General features: G+C 42.1%; 2 protein-coding genes across 3 annotated transcripts; one reads left to right on the top strand and one right to left on the bottom strand.

Moving 5' to 3' along the window:
* The first annotated feature begins 780 nt into the window (after positions 1–780).
* rasd4 (rasd family member 4) lies at positions 781–1,980 on the top strand. Its single transcript, XM_072368568.1, has one exon. It carries the CDS (start codon positions 906–908, stop codon positions 1,536–1,538), a length of 633 nt encoding a protein of 210 aa, XP_072224669.1. The 5' UTR covers positions 781–905; the 3' UTR covers positions 1,539–1,980.
* Positions 1,981–4,058: 2,078 nt separating this feature from the next.
* Positions 4,059–13,312, bottom strand: LOC140273566 (phosphoribosyl pyrophosphate synthase-associated protein 1). 2 transcript variants are annotated; one of them, XM_072369175.1, is made up of 11 exons: positions 12,920–13,312; positions 12,491–12,543; positions 11,871–11,937; positions 11,578–11,750; positions 11,374–11,489; positions 11,208–11,263; positions 10,858–11,003; positions 9,511–9,552; positions 7,452–7,522; positions 6,590–6,736; positions 4,059–5,838 (listed from the first exon to the last, which is right to left on the bottom strand). In XM_072369175.1, the coding sequence occupies exons 1-11, from the start codon at positions 13,000–13,002 to the stop codon at positions 5,680–5,682; spliced, it is 1,113 nt and encodes a 370-aa protein (XP_072225276.1). In that variant the 5' UTR covers positions 13,003–13,312; the 3' UTR covers positions 4,059–5,679. The 2 variants fall into 2 exon arrangements, with proteins under 2 accessions (XP_072225276.1, XP_072225277.1); XM_072369176.1 differs by lacking the exon at positions 9,511–9,552.
* Positions 13,313–14,259: the final 947 nt, after the last annotated feature.

The following is a 14,259-nucleotide window of genomic DNA, read 5'->3' on the forward strand; positions in this document are numbered from 1 at the left end:
ACATCCCTCTCAGCTGAGGTAATGGATCTGTGGTGCCATAGCAACAAGTGACAAAGTCTGGGTGGACAGAGAATGAAAAGCGCATTACTGACAACTGCCGAGGTGAATGTTCTTTTTTCTTTTTTCCTTTTCTTTTGTCTTGTTCGCCTTTTTGTTCTTTTTCTCCATTTTCCGATTTAAATGCATACCGCTCGGGTTCTCACAGAGGAAACATTTCAATCTAACTCAATTGTAGTCACATTTATAGCCACATTTTGTCGGTTTCGTTCGTTTATTCATTCAGGAACAGTGCAAAGCATTCAACATCAATGTGTATATGCCAGTATGAACCAAGGCTAATGTTCAACTGTTGTCCTCTGGCCAGGTGTAAAAAAAAAAAAGAAATGATCAAAACAATGATAAAGGGTCAGTATCTGACAGAAAAGAAATATTGACTAAAAAGTTCAAAGGATAAGGCGGTGAGAATTATCCCCAGCAGAACAGAAAAAAATGGGGTCTGGTACAAAGCAATCAATTACACTTAAAAGTTTTTAAAAAATGTATTAAAGAGAAATCTTTGTATTTGTGTATTTGAGCCTGTGCGCAGAAAGGTTATCTCCACTGCCCACAAAGAACACCTCCACATGTTTCCTCCCTCTCCGCTATTTGATTTGCACCTGTTTCTGACTGGCTGCTGTAAATTCAAGTCAGAATTGCTGCTGTCTCCTGATTGGCTGGAAGCACAGGGGGGGCAGGTGTTGAGTGTAAATAAATACAGAGTACAGCCTGGCAAGCGCGCACACACATGCATCTGCCACATGCATCATCCTCCTCAACACAAGCCGCTCCAGCTCCACAGCTTCAGTTAAACCACTTTCCCAGAAAGTAGGGGAAGAAGGACGATTTGAATTTTGAAGGAAAAGAGCATGGACATGTCTTTTGACTTGAAAGAGAAGACAGAGGTACGGCTGGTGTTTCTAGGAGCAGGTGGAGTGGGGAAGACAGCCCTCATCCAACGCTTCCTCAAAGACTCTTTTGAGCCAAAGCACAGACGCACAGTGGAGGAGCTCCACAGGATGGAATATGAGGTGGGGGGAGTCAAAGTCACCATCAACATCATGGACACGAGTGGCAGCTACTCTTTCCCTGCTATGCGTAAGCTCTCCATCCAGAACAGTGACGCCTTTGCTCTAGTCTACGCTGTCGATGACCCCAATTCCCTGGAGGCAGTCAAGAGTCTGCGAGAAGAGATCCTGGAGGTCAAAGAGGACAAGTACACACCCATCGTGGTGATAGGCAACAAGATTGACCGCCACAATGAGCGCCAGGTGTCCAACGAGGATGTTCTGTCCACGGTGGATCTGGACTGGAACCACATCTTCCTGGAGTCCTCAGCCAAAGACAACATCAATGTGCTGGAGACTTTCAGGGAGCTCCTGCAGCAGGCAAACCTGCCCTGTCGGCTCAGTCCAGCACTGTGCCAGCGACGGGAAACCTTCCCCAAGGAGAGCAGCAAAAGGCCACCCATGAACAAGACCAACAGCTGCCTCATCTCGTAGGGACTTGGAGCTGCACCACACAAAGAGACTAAGATCGAGAAAACTATACTGACAAGTTGCTGTGATGAGACAAAAACGTACCAAGAGACTTTGTTAGATATGCATTAAATGAGAAAATGAGTCAATCAGAGCTTCTACAACGAGGACAGAGACGTACTGATGAAAACGAATACCACCTTAAAGATAAGGCGGAATGTGGTCCAACTAGACACTCCTAACCTACTCATGTTTCATTTTGATGTTTTGTACTGAAGTCCTGTATCTGTGAAATAACCTGAAAACAAAAACGTATGATCTATTCGCGATCATCAGACGCCGTGTTGTGAAGCTCGCCTCACAGCTTTTAAATGCTTTTATGTGAATACTCGTGAAGTTCTTTCTCATCCCTACATTCTTATTTTGTGCTCATTTTAAAATAAACGAATAAATCACTGGCATTTTTTGCAGGCTGTGCTGTCATTTTTACCGCTTAGCTTTCTTTGATGTTGCAGAGCAGACAGAAATAAACAATTATTACAAGACCAAGCTGTCGCAGGAAATGTGAATATGAGGGTGAAAATAAAGCTCACAAAAGGTACCGCACACATTCAACATGTTAAAAAAAACCAGCTCAGGTGAGACATGTTTAGCATTACAAACTACAAAATAAAACACCACCATTACTGTAACTTGTAAATGTGATACGGAGGGCATTCAACTGTATTTTGGGAACACTAAAATTTTACATTTAGTGACCTTCAACCTTTATAGCTTCATGTTTATCCATTTTTTTTTTCTTTTTTAAAACCAGATCACTAAGTTTGGAGTGACAGAGCAGCATCACTTGATTTAAGGTGCTTGTGGATTCCAATAAATCCTCATCTCTCAATGACTTCAAAAGCAGAACTGATACAGAGAGGATCATTCTGCAGTGAATGAATCCCACAACCTCTGTTTTGTGCTGTATTGCCCTCTGGTGGTGCAGCAGATAATATTCATTTTCTCAGTGTCGGTGTGTGTGTGTGTGTGCAAGTTACTGAGGGCATGCAAACAATGCATCACTGTGTCGACTAAAACATGATTCCTAAAGAACTGAAAAGACAGATGTGTGCCCTGCCAGCTGTTACTGGCTGCTGGAAAAGAATCAAAGACGAAAAAGGTAATAATTCCAACTGAGTTCTACACAGTAACCCCTGGTAAACATTTTCAACTGATAACACATTTGGATTGATAATCCCCCCCCCCGTGTATTCTACATCTGCCTTTTGGCTTTAAGGGTATTATACTGGTACTGGTGCTGGTACAGGGTACTGGTTAAGGGTATTATGATAGGGATTTGTATTCATTTGAAGCTCGACAAAGCCACTCATGGCGTCTCCGTGTCTAGTCTGGACTTTCGAGGGTACAAGAAAGCTGTGATGTAAGCCGATGTGGAATATTACAGCTACGGCGCCGTGTTCATTTCTGGCATTCTTATGTTCTCTAAAAGCCCTTTGTGTGTTTTGTTAACGCTTCCACACATGCTTCCTCTTTCCAAAAACACTTAGTCAAGGTGCATTGTTCCTCCGGAATGAGACGAGGAAGCAACCTATAACCATCGAATCTCTGGTTCCTCTTTGGGTGCGTTTAAACGCACAGCTGCTCCACGGAGACGCAAACCTTTCCTTCTGGCACACGACGGCGGACGCAGAGAAGCCTCCTTTGTAGAACTCAGGTGCGATCTAAACTTTTCATACAGGTGGAAACGGACAACAGACCCAAACGTTGTTGGAGATAGAGACTGAAGCGCAAAGTGCTCGGTTAACCTTTTTTCTGCCACTGCAACATGTAATGGAGGAACAGTCGGCAACGAACTTTAGCTCAGTTGGTTGTTATGGAAGCTGCAGTGACTGGTGGCATTTCTGTGCTCGTCTCTGCTCCTAGACTTGGTTCAAGCTCCTCAGTGCTGTGTAGACTCCTGAGAAGTTTGGAGCGAGTATAGGATCCCCGACTACCACTACAGCCGCATTTTTTTTTTTTTCAAGGTTTTTAACCGCCGGTTCTGTTGGACAGTTTAAAAAAAAAAAAAAGAACATAGTGCTGTTTGAGATAAATGTAAGCCTTGTAGGTTAGATTTCATCAACAACCTTTTAGTCTGCGAAAGGTTTCAGCAGCTTTCATCAAAAGTCTACAGAGTGCATCTGTTGCTTATGCTGAAAATCGAAAGAGACATCGAAAGATCCAAAAATGACTCAAAAGCCACCTACAATGCTTACAAAAATGCTCGTTTCCCAGCGAGTTAAAAACATTTGGAGCAAAACTATCTGAAATCTAAAAGAAATTGGGATAAAATCAGCAGTAATTGGCACAAGTGTGTCTCTCTAAGCATGAACGCCTTAAGTTACATGGATGACTTTTTATTTGGTTGACGCATCACATCTAATAATCAATTTAATACAGACAACACAGTGTTTTAAAGAAAACAAAAAAACCTCAAACATATGCGATAAAGCAGCATAAACTGTCCATATATTACGGTCAACAATTACTTCAGCCTCCGACTGGCGGTTAACGGCAACGGTTTTTATTTTCACACACACTGACAAACACTGAAGAGTCGCACAGAAGGTTGTGGGGAGAGACTCAGAGGAACAATAAATATAGACATCATGAAACACATTGAAGACAGACGGCAGCAGCGGCATTTCAGTCAGACAATTCCCAGCTCTGTGCCAACATGATACCACGCTTCCATATAGCAAACTAAAAAACTAAATCCAGCATCGAGAACTAAACTAAATGAGTGGTTTAAAAAGGAGCAGTGGTCCTGTACCGCTGCACGGAAGACGATCTCCTCAATGGTTCCGTTACCATGCGCAGCACGTACACGCCCTCCAAAACACAAGGGCAAATAAATGTGTTGGCTTAGAAAGTATATTTCCCTGAGCAAAAGGCTTCAGCACAGAAAATACACCCCCCCCCCATTGATCATCACTCTGAAGTTCAGAGGATACATAAAGCTGGGTACGGATGAGTCATAAATAGTATGGAACAAATGAGCAGGCTGCAGTACACTGGATTTCAGAAAGGTTATCACTGTGGGATGATGCCATTTAAGGTCCAATCAGGCAATAAATACTCTACAAAAATCCATGGCCTGTTGTTTGTTGACAGAGAACATTTTATCTAAAAAAAAAAAACAAAAAAAACAACAAAAAAAACCCAGGAAATTGCAGACAAACTCCAGTTCTTTGTTGTTGTTGGTAGCTACATGCTCCATTAAATGCAGGGAGGAAGCAGAGCAGCTGAGCAGCCCCGCTCACAAGAGCTAGCAAGAGAGGAAGCGTCGTCTTCCATTACCGGGGACAATTATTGCTTTGCAGATTAAGCTCAGCCACGAGATACAACTTACAAAATAGGGAATAACGCATCTTTTGTTCAAGTTAGTTGGAACTTAAGAGTTCAAAAATATCAACCGTAAACGTCATGGTTTGCTTTTCTAAGCCGGCATCACACAGGGAGGCAGCAAGGTGGTTTTTTTGCCGACTCATTATACAACACGTTTCATTCGTCTATGCAGCAACTGTGTTTCCCAAACACTTACTCATTTGTAACATTTCGTACTGGAGCCGAGGGCCCCACAAATAAACAGATGTGTGGGAAACACCGCCCAACTGTGTTGGCCTTGCAAGACATGCGTCTGACCGATATAACGACCAAATTTGGCACAAAATTCCACCCGTCGACACAAGCCGTTCGGCACCATCAAAAACGGGCATTCTTTACATTTAGCAGTTCAGGAAGTCCAAACGGCTGCACTCATCCCATCTACCAACGGATGGCAGCTGGTAATATCTCAGAGTCAGCACCTCAGAAGTGGTATTTTTCAATAAACCGTGGCTCCTGAAGTAGAACACAATTACATGGGGAACACTGTAGCCTTTTCACAGTGAGCCAATGGAGACCTTTTCCAATTCAACTGAAGAAACGCATCTGACGCACTTTTGGTCAGAAAATTAATCCTTTCGTGGGCAATTTCTAGCATTTCTTTAAACTACTTCGGATACACGGAAAACATGTGATCCTGACATAAACAACAATAAATGGAGCGTGACATCGGCATTTCCCTTGGGCGCGGAACAGCGGTGGATCTGGTCTCAGTCGCTGCTGCTCTGGCACGTTTCTAGTCATCCACAGTGATGTTGCGGAACAGGTAAGCCATGGACTCTCCATTGTGAATGCGACGGATAGCCTCAGCCAATATCATGCTGACATCCACCGTCTTGATTTTGGGACACTGCAGCTTCTGCACCTCATGGGGCACCGTGTTGGTCACGACCACCTGAAGAAGCAAAGAAAGAGGAGACTGTATCTGACACTTCGACTTTATTTGAGCCGCACTTTAAAAGAGAAAGAGAAACAAGCTATGAATGAATAGATTTGAGACATCGTACTGAAGTTAGGAGCCACACTGGCATGTCCCCTTTCACATTGTAACCACAATGGTGAGCACCGGCAGTGAGAAGTGTCAACTGTTGTGTACTTTTCTATTTTTAGACTCATTTAAAAAGCACGTTTGGACTCAACCTTCAGTGCAAAGCTGTGTGAGACAGCCTGTTTGGAGCGAGCCTAAAACCAGGGATGTACGGGCAACGGCGTGACACTTGTGCTTAATACTTATTCTGGGAGACCTGTAAGACTTGGAGAAACTTCTCCAAATTGAGACCTTTAAACCAAACCGTAACTACCGTTTTCTGAAGATCAAATGGCACTGAAGCCTGACACAGAGGCTGCTGAAAAAACAACCATTCATTCTTTGTTCTGGCAACAGCTCTTTCCAGGGCATAATTCAGTTCAAAGCTTGCGTAAGGTGGAATTATCTTGTTTTACAACAAGGGACGAGAACAAGGGAGGAACAAATCAAACACTTTCATGGGAATTTAAAAAAATGTCTTCAGCTTGTTCTCTTTCAGCCTCCTTATCGATGTTCATTGGAGCATGTGTGAGACAGACATACATAATGCGGTAAAAAAATGACAGTTAAACTGAATTCAATCAAATACAGGAGTTAGATGGAGTTCAGGTGTCCTCACCTCATCAATGGCCGATTCCTCTATGAGGCGTGGGGCGTCGGCAGACAGCAAACCATGTGTGGCCATAATGTAGATTTTATAGGCCCCTCTTTCTTTCAGGATCTCTGCAGCTGCAACAAAGTCTCCAACGTCATCTATTATGTCATCCTGAAAGGAGAAACCAAAGCAGAAACAAATTAGTACTACAGTTTAAAGTTGATCGTACATCTTAAAAAGGTTCACACAGACCTCCTTCTCTTTATTAAGATCAATGAGATCCCCGTGTTCAGTTTTTAAAGGGCTTGGATTAGGTTTAGTTGATTCTTTTCAGTATAATCTTATGGTTTCAGTTAATGGCAGAGGAACTATAAACAGGTATATGCAACGTGTGGTAAAGAGTGGTTAATGTGACCAGAAGTTAAACATAAACAGAGCTCCAGAGTCACATTGGTGTGAGCAACATGCAGATCCGGCTGTTCGTCTCTGCTCCTCAGTCCAGTGCAGATCAACAAGCGTGTGGCGAAAGTCAAGGTCGGCGCTGTGCTTTGACTTCAGCGGTAACAACGTATAGCAGAAGTGATCGCTCAGAGACTAAGTGCACTCACTGACTGAGTGGGGATGACAGGGAAAGGAAAAGCAAGGCCTTGTGCTCGCGCCAAGCTGGTAAAGGAGCAGGAAGTAGCAACGTGAGCAAATTAGGCTCCATTTGGTGCCATTTGCTTTGATGAAGGAATCTAGGAATGCCTTGAATGTAGACTCAAACTGGCCGAGGCACATGCTCTGAAGTTCCATCTTTTATGCATCTTTTTCTTTGTTTTCTACAAATATATATATATATATATATACACATACACACACAAACAAAAGCTAAAACGCCTCTTACCACAATGATGGCAATTCTCCCACCCACATCTCCAACTACAGTAATCGGAGGTTTCTCCTTGGCCATCATCACTGAAAAGGAAAAGCAAACAGTTACCAGATCATTCCACAAGGGTAAGAGTACAGATGTTTACCCACTCACAAATACACCAAAGTAGATTGGGTAAAATGGGTTGAGAAAATGTTTGTAATTTCAGCAAATCAACACCCCCCCTCCCCCTCCCCCAATTACTGGGTTTTCATTGAGTGGTTGAAAGTGATTTGTTAAATAAAGTGCTACACTCGACTGAAATGGCAACCGATCAATCAAAGGCAGCAGTGAAAGTACTCCCCCTCCCCATTCTACCCCTCCTACTCCTAAGGAGACGAAACTGAAACGCTAAACCTAGTGCAAAGCATGCCATGCAAAGATCAAACGAGAAAAAGGGGTTTTCAGCCCAGGATACCCAATCAAAAGGACAGTCAAAAATGTCTGGACACACGCAGCTTCAGGCCCAGGCTACAGCAGGCATTTGGCAGCAGTCGGCATAGGAACCAAATGTGCACCAAACACTCTGAATACACACACGGAAAAAAAACAGTGGCAAGCCCCGATGAGAGTGTCTTCATACACACTTGCCAGTGTTCTGGGATCAGTCCTCAGTCGAATAGAAGTGCTGCCAGTTATGAGCCTACTTTTACATGCACACCACAATGAGACTTTTTTTTTGTTTTTCGCCACACTATGGACTCTCAAACTAGAGTAAGAATAAGAAACCATTTAGCTTGCCGCAGACTAGCTGTAAACATCCTGATGTGTCATTTTATTTGCTAAAATGCCACTTTAAATCTGCCATCAGTACATATGCTCAATGCAAACATTAACGTGTCTAATATAAGACAGGAAATGCTTATTATCTAATTTCAATTCAAATTAAAGCGCGATTAGACACGAAGTAGTATAGTAAAAAAACTACCCATCAAACAGATACCTGATGCATAAACAGAAAGAGGAATTAAATCGATGAATACTGGTATGCATGTAAATGTAGACAAAGGGTTGGAGGAAACAAATCGACTGAAAAACAATCAGCAAGCCAAGCTGATTGTGAAAGAACAGTATCAAGAAGCAGAGAAAAGGAAGAGCATGCCTTGCAGAAGAGGGAAGATCGTGAGTTTCACAGTATCAGAAAACCTGGAAATGCCATAATCAGTCTTTCATCGCTATCAACCAAGAACAGCCGCGCAGTGAGCAGTGCACACACACTTCTGGTCAGAAAACCTGAAATCAATCGAAGATGTCTTGGGAGAAAGGTCGATAAAATCCATCATTCGACATCTTCAGATAATCTTAATAGAGGATTAGCGTATCCAAAAGGATTAAAAAAAAGGGAAAAAGATGAGCATCACGCAATAAATATTTCTGTTGATGTAAAATGTTCCGTTAGAACTCTGGAGGTAGCATATTGAAAGTTAGACCCATCGACTGCTACAGTCTGTCTTACACTAGATCGCAGGTTTCAAAAGCATGCTTTATTGCTCTCCTCACATGCAATTATGACCAAGTAATCAGGTTTTAAGAGCGGTTCAAAAATGGGTGCATCGAGTGTTGATTGGCAAGATGAGTCCAGATATCATAGAACAAAAATTAACTGAAAGAAAACAAGATGATTGGCTTGTTTCTGATTTGATTGATGGATTTGGAACTTAAATCAGAGCACCACAAAAACCAAGTTCGGACCATCTTGTGGAAGTGGCTGTCTGGAATCACAGAAAAGGTGCAGCGAACACGAAATCTGTTAAGTTTCCAGTCAAACGTGCCTCGCAAATCGCTTGAGTGTCAGGTGGAGATCGCCGTAGCCGATTTGCCTGAAACTGCTGTCGGTGCGCATTATCCGGGCACTAATGATGGGCAAAATTTCCACTAAGACCCCGTCTCTGAAACCAGACTGCATTTTCACAAGATGGAGATACAAACCCCCCCCCCTTTTTTTTTTTCCCCCTCTACACATGCACGAATCAAGGAACCATTTGAAGAGGAATCATTTCATAGTCAGATGTGAATTAGTTTTAAGTCGTACTTGGTAGCTCTATGCCGGGGAACGGAGCTTGTTGCTTGCCAGCTATTGTCGACAAATAAACACCATGTTAACACAAATGCACAAATATATAAAAGACATGACAAAACACATGACGCTAAGACTTGGAAGATCCTCTCCTGAGGTTGACAGAAATGAAAAACAAAACACCAAGAAAGCAGACTGACTGTCAAACTCTAAAACAAAGTCCTCTTTTGGTTGAAGCAAATTCAAAGCTACAGATACAAAGGAGGATTTTTTTCAAAGTCAAAGTTAAATATGCAAAAATAAGCAGTTTTTTTTAAACCAAATAATAGATGCAAACACGGAGTCATTTGCCAAGGACACACTTGTTTCGTAGTCCTTCAGACTTTACAACAAATCTTTCTCACCAGCATTTAAAGTAACACTAGAGAATTTGGCTATGTTCTTGGCTCTTTGGCTCCCCCTACAGTTTTGGGATGTAACATTATCATAAAAACAATTCTCCTTGGGAGCCCTTTTTTTTTTTTGTCATGTTGAAGAGGCCACAAAAAAAAACATAAAAAGCCCACAAAAATATCAAAGGACCATAAAACTACAACAGTGGACTGCTGTATCTCAAATTGAAATGTTCATAGCAAAGGTTAAGCTTCACCATAAATGAACCCTGTTTCAATAGCAGACAAAGGACTACGATTCTGTCATATTTAGTCGTTCATACTTTGCAAGTTGGAAATTTACTGCTTGTTGTGGATGGGCAGTGTGTGTCTGGGAAATAAAAACTCATGCAGTAACAGAAAAATCCCGTTTTCAGAGTGTGGTTAATGGTATGAGTGAGACACAGCTCAAAGCAGGTTAACACAAAAGAAGAGCTGTATTAGACTGGTGGCAGGACCAGACCCATTTCACAGCAGATATTGCATCATGTCAAAGTGAGAGAAGCCCAGCTGTGTAAAAGATGGCTGCACTTCACAGCCTAGTTGCTGTACAAGTTGGCTCATGGTCATGGCTTTATGTTAGGCCAAGAGGAAGTGAACCGCTCTAAACAAAATCGGCGTCACTTGAGCCTATTCTGCTCCGACAAGTCGAAACATCTGCTGCGACAAAGGCTTGTCAGATTATGGACACAGTGAAGTGTTGAGGTCGTGAACTTTGAAGCACTTGAGATTTTAACTGTAAACTGTAAGAAATGTATTGCTGGTTTTTTTTTGTGCGTGGGATAAATGTCAAGGAATCTAAACGGCATAAAACAACGAACAGCGAGAATAACAGCACGTATGGGTCCAATCAAGCACTGGACCGACACATAAGCCAGTGTATACATCAAATATGACATCTGGAGTGCTAAACAAAGATGGCTGCTCTTACAAGGCAGTTCCAGTCCTGTATGTCCCGTAGTGTTGCGCACACTAGGCGGGGAGTGTCTTCCATCCGCCATGTCAGACTCCGAACACTGGGCCTCGCCGTGAATCACAGCCAGACCCAAACGGAGCCGTTCTGCATACGACTGAGCTCTGGGAGAAAAGAAAAGGGAAACGGGTAAGAAAAACAGAGACGAATGCAGGGTCGACCTTTAACATTCTTCCTTTTTGTTACTTCAGGTGCATATGAACATACCTACATTCCTTCAACGTATGACTGAAATGTTCTGGCATAATGGGAGGTCATCTCAACATGCTTGATTTGATTCCAAAGGCTTAATTTCGTAATTTCTTTACCTTTTAGCTGCAGCAGGGGACTTTGCCACAATGATGGCGTTTCTGTAATCGGGAATCTGACGGGATGAAGGAAAATAAACATCTATTGGACTGATTTAGTTCACACAGGTTTTTTTCTCCCCTGCTTTAATTAGGGGAACAAACACGTCTGAAACGGGCTTATCACCTCTTCTTGGATGTACTGGATCAAGAAAGGAGAGGCACGCAGGTTGTCCACTGGAAAGCTGAAAAAGCCCTGGATCTCCTTCTGATGCAAGTCCATAGTGATGATGTGCGTTAACCCTTCAGAGCATAACACACATTTCCAACTTTAATGAAGAGACTTTAAGAAATATCGGCTTGAGATTTGATTTTGATTTTTGCCTCATACCTGCTTTAGCCAACATTGAAGCTAACAATTTGCACACTATTGAGCCTCTCTTCCTCATCTTGCACTGTTTGCTGTAGGGAAAGTATGGAATAACTCCAATGATGTTCTTTGCACAAGAGGTCTTCAGGGCATATGCCATAACAAGAAGCTCCATGATGGCGGTGTTGACATCTCTGGTTGCAGAAAAACAGAGGAGAGGAGTCAATTCTGTGAACTGTGATGAGTTATCATCTTTCTTCTGACTCTTCATAATTCCACCCCGCTGTAAAAATGACATAACTTTCTATATTCACCTTGGTATGGTCTGGATAATGAAGATAGTCTGCCCACGTACAGATTCTTTTACATCCACTCTAGTCTCTAAAGGGTGAAAAGAAATTGATTTTCAGCAAATTCTCATGCAGATTTTCCTAGATTAACATTTCCCGTTAGAAATGTCACGCTGCTATCCCCGTATTTTGTCTTGTATTATTTTCTCACATGCAAAGCACGGGCCACAACTCGAGATGGAACTACGTACACGTGTGCGGCCCTTGTTCGTGCCCTGTGTCGGCTCAAAGATACCTACAATGAAATCAGTGGAGGGATTCAAGCTGCACACAACTGAGCCCTAATCAGACCCACACTGAGATAAGTAGTCCGCCAATGAGCTAAACCAGTAACTAACAGATGTGTCGGAAAGTCTGAAGGACTTGACAGACTGTCATTCAGATTTTGACAGAACAATAAAGCTTGCCCAGGTTATGTTTGATGTTCAAATATTAGGGAATACAGACACCCTCCTTCACCAGAAATCATAAATGTCCAAATGCCTCTCAAGTGAAAAACACTAAGTTAGTATCACACATATTTCTGAGTTGAAGGAATCTCAAACTTTTATGCTGACATATATTCATACAAGCACCCTCCTTACCTCTGTTGGATTCCTGAAATACCACAGACTTCCCCAGTTCAACTCCCAGCCGTCTGTAAAACAAGAGCACAGTTCTGCAATCCACGTGTTTTCACCAATTGTAAAACCTTATGATTATCTGCAAACTGCAACATCTCAAACCCTCGTCAACATGAGGCATTTATAACATTTTCCATTCATTCATTCATTCATTCCAGCAGGACTACACATATTTAGTCAGTCACATCACGTCAATATGCGCAAGCTTAACTGTCGACCGTTTTTAAAGTGTACAGCTCGTGAATACAGTAAAAAAGTTCAATGTCATCCCCAAGAGGGCTTTGATTACCACAGTCAATTGTTACAGGTTAACACACCTTAGTGCAAGGCTCCGACAGAGCAGCGTTAAACATTAACCAGCAGACAATACTAATGGCTTGGAGTACTTACTCGGTTATCTTCTTTGCCAGTTCTGTGCATGCTGCGGAAGAGTTTGCGGAAAAGACGCGATAACCACTTTTAGGGACATTCATTCTACTAGTTTAGCGCTTAATGTCACAGAGAGTCTGCGGCACCACTTTATTTTAGCTCAGAGCTGCGTTTTGTTTTTCTTTACAACGTTGTCGTTGGTTAGCTAGCTACCGCACATTAGCCAGCTCGTTGTGAACATTTACGCGAAAGGAGCGTTAGTGTGCGACTCTAGCTTAGCTAAAACACAGACACAAGATTGGCACAATTACGTTCGTGTTTAATGGGTTGGACAGTTATCCACGAGCTGACGCCTGACACCTGCCTCTCGGGTAGCACGGTATCCCAAAGACTATCTATGTTGAGAACTACGGTGGTCTCAATGGGTCACTGTTGTCGGCTGCGCTTTGCGGGTATTGGCATGTATTGACTTAGAGGATGATTTTTACTAAGTCATAGTTTAAAAAATGTTGCGTTCCCGGTCAAAGTCACTAAATCGCCACAAAAAGTAAAGGTTTGAAATTACAAATTCATATTCAGCTTACCCAACTTTTCATATAATATTTTTCTTGTTTGTTTGTTTGTTTTTTAACAGTTTTTATCATTTCTGTTTGTTGTATTTAAAAAAAAAATCCTTAAAGGCATTTACTCAGGTCAACAAATGTAATGTAAGATCCACTAAAAAGTCAAAAAGACATATTCTCCAAAACCCAACTAGAAGTTCAATATTTTGTATTATAGTTTTTGAGTTGATTTCAATATTTTCAGAAATTTAATGAAAAAAAAAACATCCAAGAGTTTTTTATTGGAACAAAATAATATACTGTACTTATACTCCATACAAGACACCTTGCTGATGCTAAATTGTGTAGCTTTTTAGCTTTTGTTAAACGGTGTGTCTGTGGCCTTGTACATTTCATTGCTTTAACTTGAATCCTCAGTCCTCCCCCTGACTGTCCAACAAGATATCTGGACATGCCGAGTCCAATACACACCTACAGTCAAAGCACCAGTCTGCTCAAAGTCTAAACATCATACAACTTTCATGGAATTCACAAAATGTGTCATTCAAATGATATACAGCACTAGTCAGCATTCTCTTCCACGCCACAGTAGACACAGGATGTCATAGTGTTCTTTGGAGCAATTTGGAAGACGGGTCCAGGCCTTGAAGATGCCCTCATGTTCATAAGATTTCTCAACTATGCCGTATGTCTGTGTCTGCGTATAAGTGCAGCCCATTTACCATTTAACCTGTCAAGAAATCTGGACTTACGTCACCAATTCCGAAAGGAATACTGGCTTGAATGCTGTCTAATATG

This window comes from Leuresthes tenuis, unplaced genomic scaffold (genome assembly GCF_036924035.1).
Source record: "Leuresthes tenuis unplaced genomic scaffold, fLeuTen1.0.hap1 SCAF_17, whole genome shotgun sequence".
NCBI classification, from domain to species: Eukaryota; Metazoa; Chordata; class Actinopteri; order Atheriniformes; family Atherinopsidae; genus Leuresthes; species Leuresthes tenuis.

Bases quoted from the DNA above. Each gene is read 5' to 3' on its own strand.
- rasd4 (XM_072368568.1), top strand. From the start codon at position 906: ATGGACATGTCTTTTGACTTGAAAGAGAAGACAGAGGTACGGCTGGTG.
- LOC140273566 (XM_072369175.1), bottom strand. From the start codon at position 13,002: ATGAATGTCCCTAAAAGTGGTTATCGCGTCTTTTCCGCAAACTCTTCC. The intron at 11,004-11,207 runs GTAAAGAAATTA...CTTTTCTCCCAG, and splicing joins TCCCCTGCTGCAGCTAAAAG to AGCTCAGTCGTATGCAGAAC. The intron at 7,523-9,510 runs GTACGACTTAAA...TTTCCTTTTCAG, and splicing joins CCCCGGCATAGAGCTACCAA to TGATGATGGCCAAGGAGAAA.